The 23,758-nt window shown below is 42.6% G+C and overlaps 1 protein-coding gene across 3 annotated transcripts in view; it reads right to left on the bottom strand.

The window, feature by feature from the left end:
- The window catches only part of igsf9bb (immunoglobulin superfamily, member 9Bb), a 195,939-nt gene extending 174,210 nt beyond the window's left edge, over window positions 1-21,729 (bottom strand). For all 3 annotated transcript variants that reach the window (XM_046307239.1, XM_046307240.1, XM_046307241.1), the window contains exon 1: window positions 21,465-21,729. In XM_046307239.1, the coding sequence (XP_046163195.1) occupies window positions 21,465-21,528 (64 nt within the window). In that variant the 5' untranslated portion in view covers window positions 21,529-21,729. The remainder of the gene's footprint in view (window positions 1-21,464) is intronic.
- Window positions 21,730-23,758: the final 2,029 nt, after the last annotated feature.

Here is a 23,758-nt window from a genome sequence, read left to right as displayed (position 1 = left end):
AAGTGTGCATGAGTGTTGGTATATGCGGAAGTGGGTACGTGGGTTTGTGTGTGGAGGAGTGACTGTTGTAGATTAGTTTGTATTGCATATGCCTTTGTGAAGTGTGTGTTTTAGAGTATATGTGTGAGGGTTCATATGCATCCATGGCGATGGAAAGCCTCCATCTGCATTTTTGTGGAGGCTGGCATATGCGCCACAGATAGAAGTACAGGGCCCCAAGCATAGCAGCCCAATAACTGCCTGTAATCTACACCTCTTTGGCAGCGGCCTCGCCTCTATCCAGAACCATGTATTACTCGCCATCATACTGTACATGCATTTCCACACACTATCTGTTTTTGGGAGTATGTACAGTGCTGTAAAAAAGTATTTGCCCCCTTTCTCCATTTGTGCATATTTTTGACACTGAATGTTATCAGATCTTCAACCAAAAACTAATATTAGATAAAAGGGAACCTGATTGAACAAATATTACAACCATTTTGATTTTTTTTATAAACAAAGTTTTGTAACACTCAATAACTGTTTGCACCACCTTTCGCTGCAATGACTGTAACCAAACACTTCCTGTAGTTGTTGATCAGTCTAAAACATCGCTGTGGAGGAATGAACTAATCAAAGTCCAGACCTAAACCTGATTTGAGAAGTTGTGGCAGGTCCTGAAACAAGCAGTTCATGCTCGAACACCAACTAATGTCACGGAGTTAAATCACTTCTGCATAGAAGTGTGGGCCAAAATGCCTCCACAGTGATGTGAGAGACTGATCAACAACTACAGGAAGTGTTTGGTTGCAGCTAAAGGTGACACAACCAGTTAATGAGTGTAAGAGGGCAATTACTTTTCAACACAGGGACATTGGGTGTTGCAGAATGTTGTTTATTAAAACAATTAAATAAGTATCCAATGTTTGTTATTTGTTCCCATTAACTAATATTAGGTTTTGGTTGAAGATCTGATAACGTTCAATGTAAAATAACATACAACAATAGAAAAATCAGAAAGGAGGCAAACACTTTTTCACGGCACTGTATGTGCAGCCAGGCACCACCAGTACCCCTAGCCTGGGGTTATTTGGCAGCTTGGGCCAACTCTGCGGCAGCTGTCCACACGCTGAATAAGGAGATTAAGACATCTTATCCTCCATGCCCGTGATTTGAAGGGCCGTGTTTGGAATTTCACGCTACTGTTCTCTACCTAATTGGCCTGTGTGCTCAGTTTACTCCTGGCTTCGGTTGTGGTGGTAACTATACTAAACAAAAATATAATTGGAACATGTAAAGTGTCAGGCCCATGTTTCACGAGATTAAATAAAGGATCCCAGAAATGCTTCATAAGCACAAATGTATTTCTCTCAAATTTTGTGCAGAAGTTTGTTTACATCCCTTTCTCCTTTGCCAAGATAATGCATCCACCTGACAGGTTTGGCATATCAAGAAGCTGATTAAATAGTATGACCATTACACATGTGCACCTTGTGCTGGGGACAATAAAAGGCCACTCTAAAAGGTGCCGTTTTGTCACACAACAATATGCCACTGATGTCTCAAGTTTTGAGGGAGTGTGCAATTGGCATGCATACTACAGGAATGTCCACCAACTGTGGGTTTGTACAACTGAAGAATTTCTGCACAAACTGTCAGAAACCTTCAAGGAAGCTCATCTGTGTGCTCGTTGTCTTAACCTGAGGTTCGGCACCGTAACTGACTTCAGTGGGCAAATGCAAAGGGTGGCTACTTTGAAGAATCTCAAATATATTTTGACTTGTTAAACACTTTTTTGGTTACTACATGATTCCATGTGTGTTATTTCATAGTTTTGATGTCTTCACTATTTTCTACGATGTATAAAACAGAAACTAAAGAAAGTCCCTTGGATGAGTAGGTGTCCAAACTTTTGACTGGTACTATATAAAAGTGTTAAATCAAAATATATTTTATATTTGAGATTCTTCAAAGTAGCTGCCGATTGCCTTGATGACAGCTTTGCACACTTGGCATTCTCTCAACCAGCTTCATGAGGTAGTTACCTGGAATGCATTTCAATTAACAGGTGTGCCTTGTTAAAAGTTCATTTGTGGAATTTCTTTCCTTAATGCGTTTGAGCAAATAAGTTGTGTTCTGACAAGAAAGGGGTGGTATACAGAAGATGGTCTTTTACCAAATAGGGCTAAGTCCATATTATGGCAAGAATAGCTCAAATAAGCAAAGAGAAATGACAGTCCATCATTACTTTAAGACATGAAGGTCAGTCAATGCAGACATTTCAATAACGGAAAGTGTCTTCAAGTGCAGTCGCAAAAAGCATCAAGCTCTATGATGAAACTGTCTCATGAGGACCGCCACAGGAAAGGAATACCCAGAGTTACCTCTGCTGCAGAGGATAAGTTCATTCGAGTTACCAGCCTCAGAAATTGCAGCCCAAATAAATGCTTCACAGAGCTCAAGTAACAGACACATCAACATCAAATGTTCAGAGGAGACTGAGTGAATCAGGCCTTCATGGTCGAACTGCTGCAAAGAAACCACTACTAAAGGACACCAATAAGAAGAAGAGACTTGCTTGGGCCAAGAACCACAAGCAATGTACATTAGACCGTTTTAAATCTGTCCTTTGGTCTGATGAGTCCAAATTTGCGATTTTTAGTTCCAACTGCCGTGTCTTTGTGAAATGCAGAGTAGGTGAACGGATGCTCTCCACATGTGTAGTTCCGACCGTGAAGCATGAAAAAGGAGGTGTGATGGTGTGGGGGCGCTGTGATGGTGACGCTGTCTGTAGCCAGCAACCAGCATGGCTATCACAGCATTCTGCAGTGATACGCCATCACATCTGGTTTGCGCTTCGTGGGACTATCATTTGTTTTTCAACAGGACAATGAGGGCATCTAGCTTAGATTGTATGATGGCCGTGGTGTTAAGCATGTCCCAGTTTAGGTCACCTAACAGTACGAACTCTGAAGATAGATGGGCGGCGTCCAGGGCACAGCTGGGGGCCGAAGGGGGTCTATAACAAGCGGCAACGGTGAGAGCCTTGTGGTGGATTTTTAAAAGTAGAAGCTCGACTTGTTTGGGCACAGACCTGTAAAGTATGACAGAACTCTGCAGGCTCTCTCTGCAGTAGATTGCAACTCCGCCCCCTTTGGCAGTTCTATCTTGTCAGAAAGTGTTATAGTTAGGGATGGAAATTTCAGGATTTTTGGTGGCCTTCCAAAGCCACGATTCAGACATGGCTAGGACATCCGGGTTGGCTTAGGGAGGAATCTTCTAATGTTGACAATGCATGAAACCAAGGCTTTTACATCACCAGAGGAACAGATGAGGAGTAGGATAAGGGTATGGCTAAAGGCTATCTCGTGCATTTGGAACAGAGAGTAAAAGAGCTGATTTCTGGGCGTGGAAGAATAGATTCAAGGCATAATGTACAGACAAGGGTATGGCAGGATGTGAATGCAGTGGAGGTAAAGCTAGGTAATGAGTAGAGAGGTTTTGTCTCAAAAGGCACCATTTAAGCCAGGTGAGGTCACCACATGTGTGGGGAGTAGAACAAAAGGGCTAGCTAAGGCATATTGATCAGAGTTGGAGGCTCTACAGTGAAATAAGACAATAATCACAAACCAAAACAGCAACAGACACATTGCAAAAGGCATATTGACACTAGGGAGAGGCATGTGTAGCCAAGTGATCATAGGGTCCAGTGAGTAGCTAGGCGAGCTGGAGACATGGCGATTCAGACCGTGTCTGTGTTCTTTTGCCTATCTTAATCTTTTCTTTTTATTGGCCAGTCTGAGATATGGCTTTTTCTTTGCAACTCTGACTAGGCCAGCATCCCTGAATCGCCTTTTCACTGTTGACATTGAGATGGGTGTTTTGCGGGTACTATTTAATGAAGCTGCCAGTTGAGGACTTGGGGTGGCAGGGTAGCCTAGTGGTTAGAGCATTGGACTAGTAACCGGAAAGTTGCAAGTTCAAACCCCCGTGCTGGAAAGGTACAAATCTGTCGTTCTGCCCCTGAACAGGCATTTAACCCACTGTTCCTAGGCTGTCATTGAAAATAAGAATGTGTTTAACTTGCCTGCTTAAATAAAGGTAAAAAAAATACAAAAATAAAAACTTGTGAGGTGTCTGTTTCTCAAACTAGACACTCAAATGTACTTGTCCTCTTGCTCAGTTGTGCACCTGGTTAGAGCCAGTTTGTGCTGTTCTTTGAAAGGGAGTAGTGTTGTACGAGATCATCAGTTTCTTGGCCATTTCTCGCATGGAATAGCCTTAATTTCTCAGAACAAGAATAGACTGACGAGTTTCAGAATAAAGTTTTTTGTTTTCATTCTGTAGTCGAACCCACAAATGCCGATGATCCATTTACTCAACTAGCCTAAATGACAGTTTTATTGCTTCTTTTAATCAGAACAGTTTTCAGGTATGCTAACATAATTGCACAAGCGTTTTCTAATGATCAATTAGCCTTTTAAAATGATAGCCAGTCCAAGTTCAACACAACGTGCCATTGGAACACAGGAGTGATGGTTGCTGATAATGGGCCTCTGAACGCCTATGTAGATGTTCCATAAAAAAGCTGCCGTTTCCAGCTACAATACATTTACAAAATTAACAATGTCTACACTGTATTTCTGATCAATTTGATGTGTTTTTTGAAAGACAAAAAATGTGCTTTTCCTTTCAAAAGTGACCCCAAACTAGTGTATATTCTAGTATTACAAAATAAAACATTGAAAATCAACCTAGTTTCAAAAAAGTTTCAGTTTAGTAGACTGTCGAGGAAATTAGACCAAATTTTATGCTTGTGCCCATTGCTTCTAAAAATGATTCTTTCAGCACTGACATTGCTCCCATACCACCAGACAGGCAGTGTTGCAGCGCGAGGTGGAATAGCTATAATGTTAGGATTCAGATTTCTTTGTGCATTACCAGAAATGAAACAAAATGTCAGAAATACCTTGAAAACAGCTATGACAGCATTTACATTGCTATAAATCACAACTCGCACATGTTCCCATAGTTGACAATTTTATTAAATGAACACACTGTTGAGCCCAGAGTGTTACCATGCACCAATGTGGCTGGTGAATTAGACATTCTTACGAGCCAATGGCAAAATCTACTCAGGTTTGGCAGGTGGAGGGTGATAATTTTAGGCCCTAAGTATAACACAGGATAGCTGTTATTTTTCATACAACTAGAATCAGATGAACAACAAAAAGAAATATACAGGAGCGCAGTGGGAAAGGCAGTAAAAAGTGTCTCACTCATTATCACTGCAACAGGCCACAGAGAAACAGGCATATGGGCAGGGCAGACACTTTCATTTCAGGAGTTATGAAGATAATGCACCTTACTGTTTGACCAAATAATTTAAAATCGCTAAATAGTTAACTGGCTAGCTAACGAGTGAGCTAACTAGCCAAGCTACAAGCAATGTTTCGAATTGTCCATCTTACTGCACTATGCTCTCATCTTGCCACTGCCGAGCACATCACGCTCACACACAGAATTATAGGCTTCATGTGGTGCTCTTTAGCATCTTGAAAAATGCACCTCGGTAAGAGTAAGCTATAATTTAATATACATATTTGTCTTCTGATTTTGCAGCTGCACAACTCTGTGGATTCAGATCTCTTTTACTGTGGAAAGCCTTTGAGGTGCAAGATATTTTTAGGACATTGAATTCCACAGCTTGTCCTTTGATACACAAGACACTTGCTTGACCTTCAGGCAGTTTGGCAAGTTGTCCTGGCACTCCTGTCTGTCTACGTGTCACATCAGTTTGCAAACAATGTAAACAAATAATTTAGTTAATAAAGCCACGTATAAATATGGTCCATTATTTGATTTCTTGAGTAAGACAGCTCCAAAATGCAGGTGTTTCAGCCTAGCTCAGTGCTTTCTGTGGTGGTAGGGCAGCCAATGGAAAATACAGAGTGTAACATGCTGACCACACCACTCACGTTGCAAAATAAATGTACACATACATGTTATTCGATCATTGCACCCACACTGCTCCTGGGCGTCAGCAAACGTCTGGGTGGCCAGGCGCTAAAATAGAAATTGGTTCTATTAGTGACGCTCAGCAAGTCCGGCCTCTCCCATCTTCTCATTAGTTTTAAGGAGCATATACTGTACCCACGTGGGTGATTGAAAGACGAACTTAGGCCCACACTCCGGTAGATTGTAGTTACGCTGTAAAGTTCATTGCCAACTGCCATATAAAGTCCAAATAAGAAAAATAAGCCTTAAGGAAAAAGGAGAGATGATGAGCAATGTATTCGGTTTATCTGTGGATTAATTGTCCGAGTTGAGGACCTTATGCATTTCAGGAAAAATAACAACCCAATGTTTATATACCAGGACAAATTAGCTAGCAACAGCAAGCTAGCTATTTAAATGGTCATACATGTTTAATACTTTTTGACCTGTCCCCAAATGAATATATTTGGTTCAGAGTTTGTTTTGATATTTCAACCTGCGTGTCCTGATTTGATTCTGGTGTGGGTGAACAAAATGAACGTGCGCACTTCCGGTTTAGTCAGCATGTAAGGGTTGGTAATGTTCTTAAGTTGTCACTCATGGAAAAACTACGTCACTGCAAAATGTACGGGGAGAGTTCGAAAATTCAACCCCCTTGGGTGCTGCCACAGAGTTCAATTAGAAGTGCTCAATGTCATTGGCCACAGATAAAATTACGTAAAATCACATTATATCAACTGTATTTTTGATTGGATTGATCATGTCAACATCATCATTTCAAAATCTTAGCTAGCTTTCATCATCATGAATCAAGTCAACAATCTACTGGCAAATCCTTTTCAACCTTCTTGATATCAGAACAGTGATTACACACCCCTTACTGAAGGAATTCTTCTTTAACGAGTTAGATGGGAAGGATTTAGTCCAGACACCCGATAAGGCCCTCATCCCAGTCATTCGCAGGAGGAAAAGTCGGAGGTATCATGGACAATGGCCCGGGTGCCTTGTTAGGATCGGTCACCGAGAGGATTATCCTTTACCATCGGTCCTATTAGCCAACATACAATCAATCGATAATAAAATAGACTAACTACCGAGCACGTATATTCTACCAACAGGACATTAAAAACTGTAATATCTTATGTTTCACCGAGTCGTAGCTGAATGATGACATGATTAACATACAGCTGGCGGGATTTAAGCTTTTTCCGCAGGAAAGAACAGCAGCCTCTAGTAAGACAAGGGGCGTTGGCCTATGCATATTTGCCTGCGGTAGAGTTTCTCATGATAAGCTGTAGACCACACTATTTACCAAGAGAGTTTACATCTATATTTTCCATAGCCGTCTACATACCACCGCAGACCGATGCTGGCACTAAGACCGCACTCAACGAGCTGTATACGGCCATAAGCAAACAGGAAAACACTCATCCAGAGGCGGCGGTCCTAGTGGTCGGGGACTTTAATGCAGGGAAACTTAAATCAGTTTTACCTCATTTTACCCCTTAAATCAGTTTTACCCCTATCAGCATGTTAAATGTGCAACCAGAAGTTTAAAAAAAATATAAAAAATAAAACTCTAGACCTTTACTCGTCTCCACACACAGAGACGCGTACAAAGCTCTCTCGCCCTTAATTTGGCAAATCTGACCATAATTCTATCCTCCTTATTCCTGCTTACAAGCAAAAATTAAATCAGGAAACACCAGTAACTCGGTCAATAAGAAAGTGGTCAGATAAAGTAGATGCTAAGCTACAGGACTGTTTTGCTAGCAGACTGGAATATGTTTCAGGATTCTTCCGGTGGCCTTGAGGAGTACACCACATCAGTCACTGGCTTCATCAATAAATGCATCTGTGATGTCGTCCCCACAGTGACCGTACGTACACACCCCAAACAGAAGCCATGGATTACAGGCAACATCTGCACTGAGCTAAAGGGTAGAGTTGCCTCTTTCAAGGAGCGGGACTCTAAGCTTATAAGAAATCCTGCTATGCCATCCGACGAACCATCAAACAAGCAAAGCATCAACACAGGACTAAGATCGAATCACACTACACTGGCTCCGACGCTTGTCGGATGTGGCAGGGCTTGCAAATTATTACAGACTAAAGGGAAGCACAACCATGAGCTGCCCAGTGACACGAACCTACCAGATGAGCTAAATTACTTCTAAGCTCGCTTCGAGACAAGTAACACTGAAACATGCATGAGAGCACCAGCTTTTCCAGACAACTGTGTGATCCCACTTTCTGTAACGTAAGACATTTAAACAGGTCAACATTCACAAAGCCAGGCCTCCCGGGTGGCGCAGTGGTTAAGGGCACTGTACTGCAGCGCCAGCTGTGCCATCAGAGACTCTGGGTTCGCGCCCAGGCTCTGTCGTAACCGGCCGCGACCGGGAGGTCCATGGGGCGATGCACAATTGGCCTAGCGTCGTCGGGGTTAGGGAGGGCTTGGTCGGTAGTGATGTCCTTGTCTCATCGCGCACCAGCGACTCCTGTGGCGGGCCGGGCGCAGTGCGCACTAGACAAGGTTGCCAGGTGCACGGTGTTTCCTCCGACACATTGGTGCGGCTGGCTTCCGGGTTGGATGAGCGCTGTGTTAAGAAGCAGTGCGTCTAGGTTGGGTTGTGTATCGGAGGACACATGACTTTCAACCTTCGTCTCTCCCGAGCCCGTACGGGAGTTGTAGCGATGAGACAAGATAGTAGCTACTAAACAATTGGACACCACGAAATTGGGGAGAAAAAGGGGTAAAAATTCAACAACAAAAAATAAAAAATAAAAACATTCACAAAGCCGCAGGGCCAGACGGATTACCAGGATGTGTACTCCGAGCAGTGACGTATTTAGGCATAGGCGACATGGGCAGCCGCCCTGGGCGGCATCTTGCCGGGGGTGGCACGAGACAAAAAAAATTTACAGTATAAAACAAACGATTCGGAATGGTGACATTTGCACAATCAGTTTTCTATTGCTCATTTGCACATCACGTCAATGATATGTCACCGTGTGGGACTGTGGGTCAGTTAAACTTGTCGGAGTGGGCGCCCTGATTCTCATTTGTGAGCTGGACAGGCATCTCACTCAGAAGGACAAGATGGGGAGGGGGGGCGTGGGTAGGTTGATCTCAGGTCTCCACAACTGGAAGCCCAAGGTAGGGGGGGCGTGGGTAGGTTGATCTCAGGTCTCCACAACTGGAAGCCCGAGGTAGGGGGAGCAGGGGAATCAAATAGTTCTGTGACTTCTTACAATTAGTAATGCAATAAGTTGTGCAATTTAGTTTGTTTCTTGTTTGAAGTGCAATAATCAGGTTCTCTTCTTTAGAAGTGTGTTATTCTATTTCTGTATTTGTGTGATATAGCATTTGTGCAATTTAGTTTTATTTGTGTTTTTTGTTAGCAATAGGCTAATATTGTAATAATTCGATTATTTTCTATTTATATACTACAATTTGCTTCCATTTGTCTTTTGTTAGTTCTTTTTGAAATTTCTGAGTTTATTTTTCTATAGTTTTAAATGGGGGGGGGGGGGGGGGTTCGCCCAGGGAGCCATACAAGCTAGAACCGCCACTGGCAAGTGTCTTCACTGACATTTTCAACCTGTCCCTGACAGAGTCTGTAATACCAACATGTTTCATGACTCACATCAACACCATTTTTGCAGAAACCCTTGACACACTCCAATTTACATACCACCCCAACAGATCCACAGATGATGCAATCTGTATTGCACTCCACACTGCCCTTTCCCACCAGGACAAAATGAACACCTATGTGAGAATGCTATTCATTGACAACAGCTCAGCGTTCAACACCATAGTGCCACAATGTACCGGTGCCCCCTGTATATCAAATCAAACTTTGTCACATGCATTGAATACAATAAGTGTAGACCTTACTGTGAAATGCTTGCAAGCTCTTAACCAACAGTGCAGTTCAAGAAGAGTTAAGAAAAAAATGACCAAAGAAAGGAAAAAAATGTATAAAAGTAACACAATAAAAAGGCTATACACAGGGGGTACCGGTACAGAGTCAGCGTGCAGGGGCACAGGTTAGTTTAGGTAATTTGTACATGTAGGTAGGGGTGAAGTGACTATGCATAGATAATAAACAGCGAGTATACAAAACAAATGGAGGGGGGTGAGTCAGCAGTCTTATGGCTTGGGGGTAGAAGATGTTAAGGAGCCTTTTGGTCCTAGACTTGGCGCTCCGGTACCGCTTGCCGTGCGGTAGCAGAGAAAACCGTGACTGGAGTGTGACAATTTTATGGGCTTTCCTCTGACACCGCCTATTATATAGGTCCTGGATGGCAGGAAGCTTGGCAACAGTGATGTACTGGGCCGTACGCACTACCCTCTGTAGCGCCTTATGGTCAGATGCCGAGCAGTATCCATACCAGGCGGTGATGCAACCGGTCAGGATGCTCTCAATGGTGCAGCTGTATCTACTTGAGGATCTGGGGACCAATGCCAAATCTTTTCAGTATCCTGAGGGGGAAAATGTTTTGTTGTGCCCTCTTCACGACTGTCTTGGTGTGTTTGGACCATGGAAGTTCGTTTATGAAGTGGACACCAAGGAACTTGAAACTCTCGACCCACTCCACTACCGCCCCATTGATGATAATGGGGGCCTATTTGGCCCCCTTTTTTCCTATAGTCCACGATCAGCTCCTTAGTCTTGCTCACATTGAAGGAGAGGTTGTTGTCCTGGCACCACCTGACAGTTCTGACCTCCTCCCTATAGGCTGTCTCATCGTTGTCGGTGATCAGGTCTACCACTGTTGTGTCATCAGCAAACTTAATGGATGGTGTGGATGTAGTGTTTGGCCACGCAGTCGTGGGTGAACAGGGAGTACAGGAGGGGACTAAGTACACACACCTGAGGGACTCGGTGTTGAGGATCAGTGTGGCAGACGTGTTGTTGCCTATATACCGTAACTTGTTATTTTACTGCTACTGTTGAATTATTTGTTACTTTCATTTTACATTTTTTAATAAACACTTATTTAAAGCATTGTTGGTTATGGGCTTGTAAGTAAGCATTTCACTGTAAGGTCTGTTGTTTTCGGCGTATGTGACAGAAAATTTGATTTAACTTCACGCATTGAAAAGCAATCACTAGCCTGCTATTCAGTGGAGCGGGTGTGTTGTCCAAGTCTGGGTTTAAGGGTCTCTTTTCCAAGCTTAAAAGGATAAACATTCAACATTGGCCATGCTGTCAATCCAGCATGATTTCTGCCACTTTCAAGACAACTGGGAACTATGAAAAAAACTAGCTCCGACTGGGAAAATACTTATTGAACGGTCATCCAACTCTGAATTCCAAGTCGGGAACTCGGGCCTCTTTCTAGAGCTGTAAATGAGGCTGAATTAACTATTTCGCTGCCTGACAAGGCTCCACTGATAGTCAGGTGTAGCAGTAGTAAGGTGTTGGGACAGCTTTATGTATGCCTTAACAGTTTGTGGGCACTGTTTGTCACTGTTACAGTGCAATTCATGTATTGTTTAGTGTTGTGCCTTTGCTGGCCTGCAACTAAAACAAATTGGGGGAGTTTGCCCCTCCAAGAATTACATGCTAACAATCACCACTGGCTACTAGATCGATCAATTAGTAATTGTCTACTCAAAATGGCCAGACATCTAAGCAGACATGGCGAGAGGAAACAGACAGGTAAAAAGTGGGTGGTATCAACTCCTGCAACATGAATAAAACAGCCATTTACTATGTTGCCAACATGAACTGGGTATTTGTCAGTGTTGACAAGCCTGAAATAGTAACACACTGACCTTCTAAACTAAAGCTTTGTGGAGTTGAATGCATAATTGAAGATGTTCCACAAGGACCCCATCCATGTATATCTGGAGCATCTTTAACCAGCGTTCTCTCGCAGCAGAGCCCTGGTGAAAGATTGACCCCTGAGTCAATCCTCACTAGTCCAAATACCAGCTGATTGACGTATGAAGGTTGGTGACTTATGGAGCGTGCCATTTGCCCCGGGCGAGAGGATTACCATGCCGACGAGCACACCATGAAGCAGAGGAAAGATTCAAACTAAAGCTTTAGTGCATTTTTATTTAAGAACAATATCAAGAATATCTTAATAAGCAGTGACCCAAGTCTCTCCATAACTGACTTCTTTCTCATACAAAAGGGTTATTTGGCTGTCCCCATAGGAGCACCATTTTTGGTTCAAGGTAGAACCCTTTCTGGGTCCATGTTGAACACTCTGTGGAAAGGTTCAACCTGGCACCAAAAAGGTTCAACCTGGAACCAAAAAGGGTTATCCTATGGGGGCAACAGAAGAACCCTTTTAGGTTCTAGATAGCACCTTTTTTCCTAACAGTGTACTGGTTAACTACTAGATAAGACATTGAATAACCTATGAACCTATGCAGGTTCAAATACTGGTTAAGATCTCACTCTTTGAGCGCTCCTGTTAAGTGCGACCTCAACCAGGGCAGTTGAAGGAAGGTATTAGAGGAATACTTTATCTGAGGGAACAGGGACACTTCTGAGCCACATTTCCTCCCCAATTTTCCACCCTCATATCCAGTAAGGATCCTCGCTCTCTGACATGTACACACACACACTCCTGGCAATGATACCAGTCAGAGGGCTAGAGAGAGCATTCTGCAGGAAGTACATTGCAGACAGGAAGACGTCTTTGAAGTGCTGAGAGCTTAGAAATGGAATTGGGGCCAGACAAGATAGCCTAGCCCGTCCAACATATTACAAAGTGAGGAGCTGTGCTGCCATATCATATACTAATGAGGAAGAAGCTATACTGCTGGACTAATATGCATTTTAGTTAATTATACAAGAATTCATGCTCACTCTCTCTCTCACACACACCACAAATACTTGGAACCTTGACAATGAAATCAATTGCTTTGAATTGGCTGTCTCAGCATTCCTATCTGTGGTTAGCTAATAACTACACTGCAGGTTTTTGTGTGGTCATCAACCGTCGCCAACCTGCTCTTTTGTAATATGTATTCCACAGAGTTTGAGGCAGAAAAAGTATTATTGAAATCTTTATGCCTTTTAACTAAATATTTTCCTTGGTGTTTTCATTATTTTCCCTCCATGGTCCACACACACACGCAAAACATATAGCCTACTCATGCACTCACACACACGCACACAGTCCTGACAAACTATCCTGGGGGGGCAATGATGCTAAAACCCACCCCTTGCCTCAACACAACCTGCCCACTCTGTACCCGTGCCATGTGCATTACGGTCAGGCACCAGAGTGGCATTTAACGCACAGCTTAGTCATAATCAGTTTAACAGGGGGAGAGCGCCTTCCTGTTAGTGGGCATATGCTCATATCATGTTTAAAGACGCACTATTCCCCTGGGCGGGGACATAACAAGTGGAGTGTGGATGGGAGCAGACGGTTACCGCCCACCCCTCCAGGCCTCCATTAACGTCGCTCTCCATGCTCCCATGCACCCCACTCTGCCATCCTATATTGCTAAGAGCCAACTTAAATGGTGGTGGGGGTGTTGAGTTTGTGTGGCGAGCAAGACATTAGAGAAAGGACCTGAGACCAAAGGTTGTGGAGAGATGGAGGGTATAAAGAGGATGTACACACAGAGAGGAGCAGACAAAAACAGAAGATGAGAGTTAAGATGGGGAGAGAGAGAAAGATTAGACGGAGGGCAGAGAGAGAGAGAGAGAGAGAGACCGAGAGAAGAACAGAGAGCACTCTGGCTCGTGTCCAGGGTTATCGCTGGCCAGAGTCGAGGCGCTTGCCAGCTGACAGCTTGAGACAGCAGCAGTCGGGCAGGAGAACAGAGTACAGCGCAGTGTCTGTGGGTGTGTGTATATGGGCTCTAGAGCTTTGTGATGTCCGTCCGTAACGTCGGAGATGGGGAACATATGCAGAGGAGCACATGAGCGGCAGAGCAAGGTGACAGCCAGTTCTCAGTCACCCAGAGGCATATGACACCAGCATCACAGCGTCACTCACTGTACTGTCCTCATCTCCTTGGCAATAACAACAGTCTGCTGCCCTCCTGGCTGAATGGGACTACATGCTTTGAGGAGAATATACAGTGCCTTTGGAAAGTATTCATACCCCTTGACTTATTGCACATTTTGGTGTGTTACAGCCTGAATTCTAAATTGGTTAAATACATGTTGTTTTTCACAAATTTACACACAATACCCCATACTGACAAAGTGAAAATGTTTTTAGAAATGTTGGCAAATGTATTGAAAATAAAATACATAAATATCTCATTTACATAAGCATTCACACCCCTGAGTCAATACATGTTAGTATCACCTTTGACATCAATCACAGCTGTGAGTCTATCTGGGTAAGTCTCTAAGAGCTTTGCACACCTGGATTCTACAACATTTGCACATTATTTGCATATTCTTCAAGCTCTGTCAAATTGGCTGTTGATCATTGCTAAACAGCCAAACCAGGTTTTCCTCTAGGATTTTGCCTATGCTTAGCTCCATTCCTTTTCTTTTTATCCTGAAAAACTCCCCAGTCCCTAACGATTACAAGCATACCCATAACATGATGCAGCCTCCACTATGCTTGAAAATATGGATAATGGTACTCAGTAATGTGTTGTTATATTTGGGGCAAATCCAATACACTTCATATTGAAGTGTATTGATTGAATGGTGCCGGAGGAGATGGCTGCCATTTTCTGGGCTCTTAACCAATTGTACTATTGTGTGTGCTTCTTTTCACCATCTCTTATGACCGAAAAGAGCTTCTGGATATCAGGATAGTGATTACTCACCTCGTACTGGACGAATATTTTTTCTTTACCGAGTCAGAAGCGAAGGATTTACCACAAACACTGACAAGGCCAACATCCCCGTCATTCGCAGGAGAAAGAGACGGAGATATCGGGGACGGATGTTGGGGTGCCTTGTAAGGATCCGACGGCGAGTGGGTGATCTGCATCTACCATCAGTCCTATTAGCCAACGTACAATCATTGGATAACAAAATAGACGAGCTACGATCATGAATATCCTACCAACGGGACATTAATTTGTAATCTTGTTTCACTGAGTCGTGACTGAACGACGACATGGATAAAATACAGCTGCCAGGTTTTATGCTGCGTCGGCAAGTTAGAACAGCTGCCTCCGGTAAGACAAGGGGTGGCAGTCTGTGTATTTGTAAACAACAACTGGTGCACAAAATCTAATATTAAGGAAGTCTTGAGGTCTTGCTCGCCTGAGGTGGAGTATCTCATGAATAGCTGTAGACCACACTATTTACCAAGAGAGGTTACATATACATTTTTCAAAGCTGTCTATTTACCAACACAAACCGATGCTGGCACTAAGTCTGCACTCAATGAGCTGTATAAGGCCATAAACAAACAGGAAAATGCTCACCCACAGGCAGCGCTCCTAGTGGCTGGGGAATTTAATGCAGGGAAACTGTTTTACCTCATTTCCACCAGCATGTTAAATGTGCAACCAGACAGAAAAAAAACTGTGGACCACCTATACTCCACACACAGAGAGGCGTACAAAGCTCTCCCTCACCCCCACTTGGCAAATCTGACCAAAATTCTATCCCCCTGATTCCTGCTTACAAGCAAAAACTAAAGCAGGAAGCACCAGTGACTCTGTCAATAAGAAAGAGGTCAGATGAAGCAGATGCTAAGCTACAGGACTGTTTTGCTAGCACAGACTGGAATATGTTCCGGGATTCTTCCGATGACATTGAGGAGTACACCACATCAGTCACTGGCTTTATCAATAAGTGCAGATGACATCATTCCCACAATGACTGTACGTACATACCCCAACCAGAAACCATGGGATACAGGCAACATCTGCACTGAGCTAAAGGGTAGCGCTGCCACTTTCAAGGAGCGGGGCGCTTATAAGAAATACCGCTATGCCCTCCGACAAACCATGAAACAGGCAAAGCGTCAATACAGGACTAAGATCAAATGGTACTACACCGGCTCCGACACTCTTCGGATGTGGCAGGGCTTGCAAACTATTACAGACTACAAAGGGAAACACAGCCGCGAGCTGCCCAGTCACATGAGCCTTCCAGACGAGCTAAATTACTTCTAAGCTCGCTTTGACACAAGCAACACTGAAGCATGCATGAGAGCATCAGCTGTTCTGGATGACTGTGTGATCACGCTCTCCGTAGCCGATGTGAGTAAGACCTTTAAACAGGTCAAAAAATTATTGTTTTTACCTTTATTTAAAACCTAAGTCAACCCCCTACTTTTTCGAACATTCTGTTAAAAATTGCGCAACATTTCAGCGTCCTGCTACTCATGCCAGGAATATAGTATATGTATATGATTAGTATGTGTGGATAGAAAACACTCTGACGTTTCTAAAACTGGTTAAATCACAGCTGTGACTATAAGAGAACGTGCGTTTCATCGAAAAGCGCAAGAAAATCTGATCACTGAAAACTGGAAAATATATCAATGCGCCACTTGCATGTATTGTCTATTGGAAAGCAAATTAAATGTGGCTGAGATTGCAAGTCCTACAGCTTCCACGCAATGTCGCCAGTCTTGTCATTTGCCTGGCCTTTGTTTCTTGGTCAAACGAGCGAGAGAGAGTCCATTCCTTCCGGTCTCCGACAGGATGTTTTGGATGGGAAATTTCTGAACATGATTTCAAGACGTGGAGCTATTGAATACACATCGCCCCGTGATCAATTTGATAGATTATTAACGTTTACTAATACCTAAAGTTGCATTACAAAAGTATTTCGAAGTGTTTTGTGAAAGTTTATCATTGACCTTTTTAATTTAAAAAAATGACGTTGCGTTTTAAAACGCTGTTTTTTCCATGATCCCACAGTCTTCATAGATCGATATTTAGGGTATATATGGACCCATTTAAATCGATAAAAAGACCCAATAGTGATGTTTATGGGACATCTAGGAGTGCCAACAAAGACGATCGTCAAGGGTAATGAATGTTTTACATTTTATTTCTGCGTTTTGTGTAGCGCCGGCTACGCTAATTATTCTGTTTACGTCCCCTTTGGGTATTTTGGGGTGTTGCATGCTATCTGATAATAGCTTCTCATGCTTTCGCCGAAAAGCATTTAAAAAATCTGACTTGTTGGCTGGATTCACAACGAGTGTAGCTTTAATTCAATACCCTGCATGTGTGTTTTAATGAACGTTTGAGTTTTAACGAGTGCTATTAGCATTTAGCGTAGCGCATTTGCATTTCCAGATGGCTAGATGGGACGCATGCGTGTCGGGTCGACTGAAGAGGTTAACTAGGCAAGTTAGTTTGGAACAAATTATTATTTACAATGACAGCCTACCAAAAGGCAAAAGGCCTCCTGCGGGGACAGGGGCTGGGATTAAAAAAAAATATATATATATATATATATATAAAATGTTGGACAAAACCCAACACTACATACAGAGAGACCTAAGACAACATTGCATTGGCAGCACCACATGACAACACAGCATGGTAGCAACACAACATGACAACAAAATGGTAGCTGCAGAAAACATGGTACAAACATTATTAGGCACAGACAATAGCACAAAGGGCAAGAAGGTAGAGACAACAATACATCACGCGAAACAGTCACAACTGTCAGTAAAAGTGTTCATGATTGTGTCTTTGAATGAAGAGATTGAGATAAAACTCTCCAATGTGAGTGTTTGTTGCAGCTCGTTCAACATTCACAAGGAATCGGGGCCAGATGGATTACCAGGACGTGACGGAGTCTGCAATACCAACATGTTTCAAGCAGACCACCATAGTCCCTGTTCCCAAGAACACTAAGGTAACCAGCCTAAATGACTACTGACCTGTAGCACTCATGTCTGTAGCCATGAAATGCTCTGAAAGGATGGTCATGGCTCACATCAACACCATTATCCCAGAAACCCTCGACCCACTCCAATTTGAATACCTCCCCAACAGATCCACATATAATGCAATCTTTATTGCACTTCACACTGCCCTTTCCCACCCGGACAATGTGAGAATGCTATTCCTTGACTACAGCTCAGCTTTCAACACCATAGTGCCCTCAAAGCTCAAATGAAATCAAATGTTATTATTGGTCACATACACATGGTTAGCAGACGCTATTGTGAGTGTAGCGAAATGCTTGTGCTTCTAGTTCCGACAGTGCAGCAATATCTAACAAGTAATTCTAACAATCTAACAATTCCACAACAACTACCAAATACACACAAATCTAAGTAAAGGAATGGAATACTGAGCGGCATAGGCAAGATACAATAGATGGTATAAAATACAGTGTATACATATGAGATGAGCTCATCACTAAGCTACGGACCAAGGGACTAAACACCTCCCTCTGCAACTGGATCCTGGACTTCCTGATGGCCCGCCCCCAGGTAGTAAGGGTAGGTAACAACACATCTGCCACGCTGATCCTCAACACAAGGGGGCCCCTCAGGGGTGCATGCTCTGTCCCCTCCTGTACTCCCTGTTCACCCATGACTGCATAGCCATGTTCAACTCCAACACCATCATTAAGTTTGCCGACGACACAACAGTGTTTAATCACTGACAACGATGAGGAAGCCTATGCGGAGGAGGTCAGAGACCTGGCTGTGTGGTGCCAGGATAACAACCTCTCAATGTGATCAAGACAAAGGAGATGATTGTGGACTCCAGAAAAAGGAGGACCGAGCCAACCCCCATTCTCATCGACAGGGCCGTAGTGGAGCAGGTTGAGAGCTTCAAGTTCCTTGGTCTCCACATCACCAACAAACTATCATGGTACAAACATACCAAGACAGTCGTGAAGAGGGCATGACAAAGCCTATCCCCACTTAGGAGACTGAAAAGATTTGGCATGGGTCCTCAGATCCTCCAAATGTTCTACAGCTGCACCATCAGGAGCATCCTGACTGGTTGTATCACTGTCTGGTATGGAGGAATCTGACCGCAAGGCACTACAGAGGGTAGTACGTACAGCCCAGTACATCACCGGGGCCAAGCTTCCTGCCATCCAGGACCTCTATACAAGGTGTTGTCAGAGGAAGGCCCTAAAAATTGTCAAAGACTCCAGCCACCCAAGTCATAGACTGTTCTCTCTGCTACCGCACGGCAAGCGGTACCGGAGCACCAAGTCTAGGTCAAAAAGGCTTCTGAACAGCTTCTACCCCCAAGCCATAAGACTCCTGAACAGCTAATCATTGCCACCACCACCCACCCTAGAACGCTGCTGCTACTCTCTGGTTATCATTTATGCATAGTCACTTTAATAACTCTACCTACATGTACATATTACCTCAACTAACATGTGCCCCCGCACATTGACTCTGTACCGGTACCCCCTTTATATAGCCAAGCTGTTATTTTACTGATGCTCTTTAACTATGTTATTTTTAACTTATCTATTTTTTACTTAACACTTATTTTTCTTAAAAATGCATTGCTGGCTAAGGGCTTGCAAGTAAGCATTTCAGTGTATTCGGCACATGTGACAAATACAATTTTATTTGATATTCAGGACAAAATGTTAATCGTTTTTGTAACAGTATAGCTATCCAGTGATCCGGGTCAACAGCATCAATGTAACAATTTTACTTCCGTCCCCTCGCCCCGACCCGTGCTCGAACCAGGGACCCTCTGCACACAACAACTGACACCCATTAAGCATCGTTACCCATCGCGCCACAAAAGCCACGGCACCTTGCAGAGCAAGGGGAACAACTACTTCAGGTCTCCGAGTGAGTGACGTCACCCGATTGAAATGCTATTAGCGCGCACCACCGCTAACTAGCTAGCCATTTCACATCGGTTACACTTTGTCACATTTTTGCAGTATCACTTTAGTGCCTGGTTGCAAACAGGATGCATGTTTGGGAATATTGTTATTCTGTACAGGCTTCCTTCTTTTCACTCTGTCAATTAGGTTAGTATTATGGAGTAACTACAATGTTGTTGATCCATCCTCAGTTACCTCCTATCACAGCCATTAAACTCTAACTATTTTAAAGTCACTGTTGGCCTCATGGTGAAATCTCTGAGCGGTTTCCTTCCTCTCTGGCAAATGAGTTAGGAAGGACACCTGTATCTTTGTAGTAACTGGGTGTATTGATACACCATCCAAAGTGTATTTAATAACATCAACATGCTCAAAGGGATATTCAATGTCTGCTTTTTTACCCGTCTACCAATAAGAGTCCTTCTTTCTGAGGCATTGGAAAACCTCCCTGGTCTTTGTGGTTGAATCCATGTTTGAAATTCACTGCTCAAATGAGGGACCTTACATATAATTGTATGTGTGGGGTACAGAGATGAGGTTGTCACTCAAAAACAGTATTATTGCACACAGAGTGAGTCCATGAAACATATGTGACTTGTTTAGCAAATTCTTACACCTGAACGTATTTAGGCCATAACACAGGGATTGAATACTTATTTACTCAAAACATTTCAGTTTTTCCTTTTTTTCCATTCGTAAAAATGAATCTATATTTAAACCATTTTAAATTCAGGCTGTAACACAACAAAATGTGGAAAAATAAGCATTTTTGTACTACACTGTAGTATATACTGTAGGCTACATGCAACTATTCTGCACATAGCAGCAAAGACTAACTATCAATGTAAACTTAACCCCTTGATTATCAATCCAAATACACTATCATTGGATATATGCAGTATAAACTTAACTGAGCATGTTTGACCATTCTTATGCATATGTTGCAGCAGTGATACTATAAAATAAAAAAAATAACTCCCTCCAGTGGACATAGATGGAAGTACGGGGCAAACTGAATCCATAATATGAGACGGGTAAATTGGGATGAAAACGTATCAGTTGATCACCTCACCTGTATTGCATGACACTATGTATAACCATAGTTGGGGGCACAAACATATAAGTAGGCCTGCGTTTCGTGATCAAGAAAGTAGAGTGTCAAAAAACTCCACGACAAGTGCTTAAGGTATAACACAAACGAACCATTTACAAAACCACTAAGAATTTGAGTTGTGTTTTTAAACATACAAAAAGCTATTGTCGAGTCAGGAATATAGCTAACAGCACTACTGACAATCAGGATGGTGTTTGGCACGCGCCTCTGCAGCTACCTAAAGGTTATTCAAATTAGTTTATAGCAGCATGACAATCCATTCCCAAACCGTATTATTAGATACAATAGTAAATCAGGATTAGTGCTCTTCATTTCTTATTATCCACCCCCTTATTCCAATGTAGATACAGGGCATGGGGTGGATATTCTTCATATTAAAATGCATTTTTATTACTTTTCCTCGTAATTTGTGCTCATCTTATCATTACACTTTGAAACAGGTGCAAGCAATTCAAACAATTGAATAAACCAAATTGAATAAACTAAATGTTGCCTACTTTTGTTAGACATTTGTGGACAGGCAAACAAGCAATGATCCGAAAGCCATATAGCCTAGTAAACATAGCCACAATAAAACTTGAGCAGGAAGCAGTATAAAATATTGCACTTCAACTCACCTTGAGCTGCCGTTCCTCGGGTGCTGAATACACTTGCTATCAAAGTGGCCACATACCAAATCATAGTACTATTGCCAACCAGAAAGAAACCTCATCATATCTCAAAGTGCCCCTTTCAATAAACCTTTCATTGCTGAGTCCCCGGGTCGATAAAGGTGCTATCTGCTGCGGTTGATATCCTTTAAATCATGCCCTGCACACTTTTTCACCAGCGCCCTTCGCTTTATCCCTCCCCTGCTCTCCTTCGCATCCTCTCTCGCTGAGACAGAGCACCTGCACCAGTGAGAGGAGAGCAGACGACGTCAGATGGTAAATCCAACGTGAAACCAGGCATGACAATTTAGATTTTAGATCCGCCTCCGCACTCTTTTCATTGGTGAGTGTAGGAGGCTTTGGGGCGTGGATTGGTTTCTCCACTGTCGCTTTGGAGGCACTACCAGACAAGCCCTGTTTCAAGGTGAGTTGGAGCGTGGAAGTTGCATCGGAGCCGCAATGACATCTTCGTTACAAGGACCCATCTCAAACCCTAATTGCAGTCACAAATTAGGATAATCAAATATGTATTCTAGCTTCACAGGACTTTATGCAAAAACACTTTGAGCCATCTTGCAGGTGCAACCTGAGCGCGAGCGCATACACCCGTGTACGTGAGCGATCCTGCATAGGGTACTTTATAATATTAACCTACCGGTAATCCGTTATTGACAGAGCCATAAATTGAAATAGTTTCTAATGATACTTGGTGTTCAGGAATATAGATTATTTCAAACATGGACCGACACATGTAATATTGCCATCAAACGAAATGCAACGTCCGTCATCCTGATCTAGCCTTAATGTTAGTGTAAAGAATAAACCGACGCCCGACGATGCTGGCTGCCCACACGTCCGTGAAGAAGAGTCTCTATAGTTTATCTCGTAGGTTTATGTTTTCTGAGGATAGTCCTCTTTTCAATTGATCGAATTGTCATTGCGCCCAACCATACATCGTTGACAAGATAATAGTTATTATATCTATTAATATTTATCCCACCAGGCATATATTAGCTTTTGTAATAAGTTATTAACCATCGGTGTAATAACAACATTTATTTGATGAGCTTTTGATAGTGTTATGTATAGGCACTATAGTGTGTACAATATGATTGGTTAATGTCCTATGTAGGCAGTTAGAAAGGCTTTATGAATGCATACCTAGCCTAATGTGTTAACAAAGTGGACAGCCTATTTCAGGAGTCTTTTAAGTCATGTTCACATTGGCAGTTTGAAGTGACTCAAATCCTATTTGCATATCCGATTCGAATCTGTTTTTTTTCCCTGCAGTCTGAACAGCCATAAAGCACATGGAATAGGATATTTCAAGCCACATTTCAAACCACCTTAGTAGTTGGTTTAAAGTCAGATACAAATCTGATTCCTGGCTATGTGACTTGTGTCTGAATGGTCAAATCTGATTTATTTGCCCTCAAGTGTTGCTTGCTAGCTACTCTGTTGACAGTTTGACAAGAACATGTGGTAGCTAATTAGCGTGTTAATTGCCTACTAACAGATTTGAGCATTAAGGCCTGCAGTGTGAACAAGGCTTTAACGTAGCCTACATGCACACTTTAAAACGTTAGCATGTGCCAACTCATCTGAAGTAATTGTTATTTTTTAACTCATGAGGTTTTAAATACCATCATAAGAGCATGTAAAGGATATTTGTTTAGTTCAATGGATGGATTTTAACTACAAAATAGACCATTTAAAAACAATTGGGATTTAACAATTGTTAAAACAATAAGTAGGAAAGGTTCTTGTGTATGATTTGCTAAGGAGTTCTATGCAAACAACAAATCAAAATCATCCCTAAATACACATTACTTCAGTGGTAATTGTGGCATCTTTCTTCCACAGCTACTAGGCCTACAGTGGGAATGGTTTGCTATGCAATCCATTTCAACCAATGTTTTTAATGGAAGTAGTGTTGGACTGCCAATGCTTTCTGACGCTCAATATGCCAGCCTCTATTTGACATTTTACAGCTGGGCAGCACTCAGGTGACACTTAAGATGCACTGTAGCTCTCATCTTCAATGTTTATTTCTACGAGCTGGGCCCAAAAGTTATTTGGCATCAAAATGCACTCTGCAAATAAAGTTGAATGCATAACAATATATAATACATTTGTATTGGCCTATACAACTACAGCCCTTTCAAAACGAAATATTTTGCCTAATCAATGTGTTATATTGGTGATTCCCCTTGCCACTTTATTGTTAAGCCAATTGTTTCTGGTTTTAGTTTTGTCTTGCC

This window comes from Oncorhynchus gorbuscha, linkage group LG16, assembly GCF_021184085.1.
Source record: "Oncorhynchus gorbuscha isolate QuinsamMale2020 ecotype Even-year linkage group LG16, OgorEven_v1.0, whole genome shotgun sequence".
NCBI lineage: Eukaryota > Metazoa > Chordata > Actinopteri > Salmoniformes > Salmonidae > Oncorhynchus > Oncorhynchus gorbuscha.
This window is presented reverse-complemented; position numbering and strand designations above follow the sequence as displayed.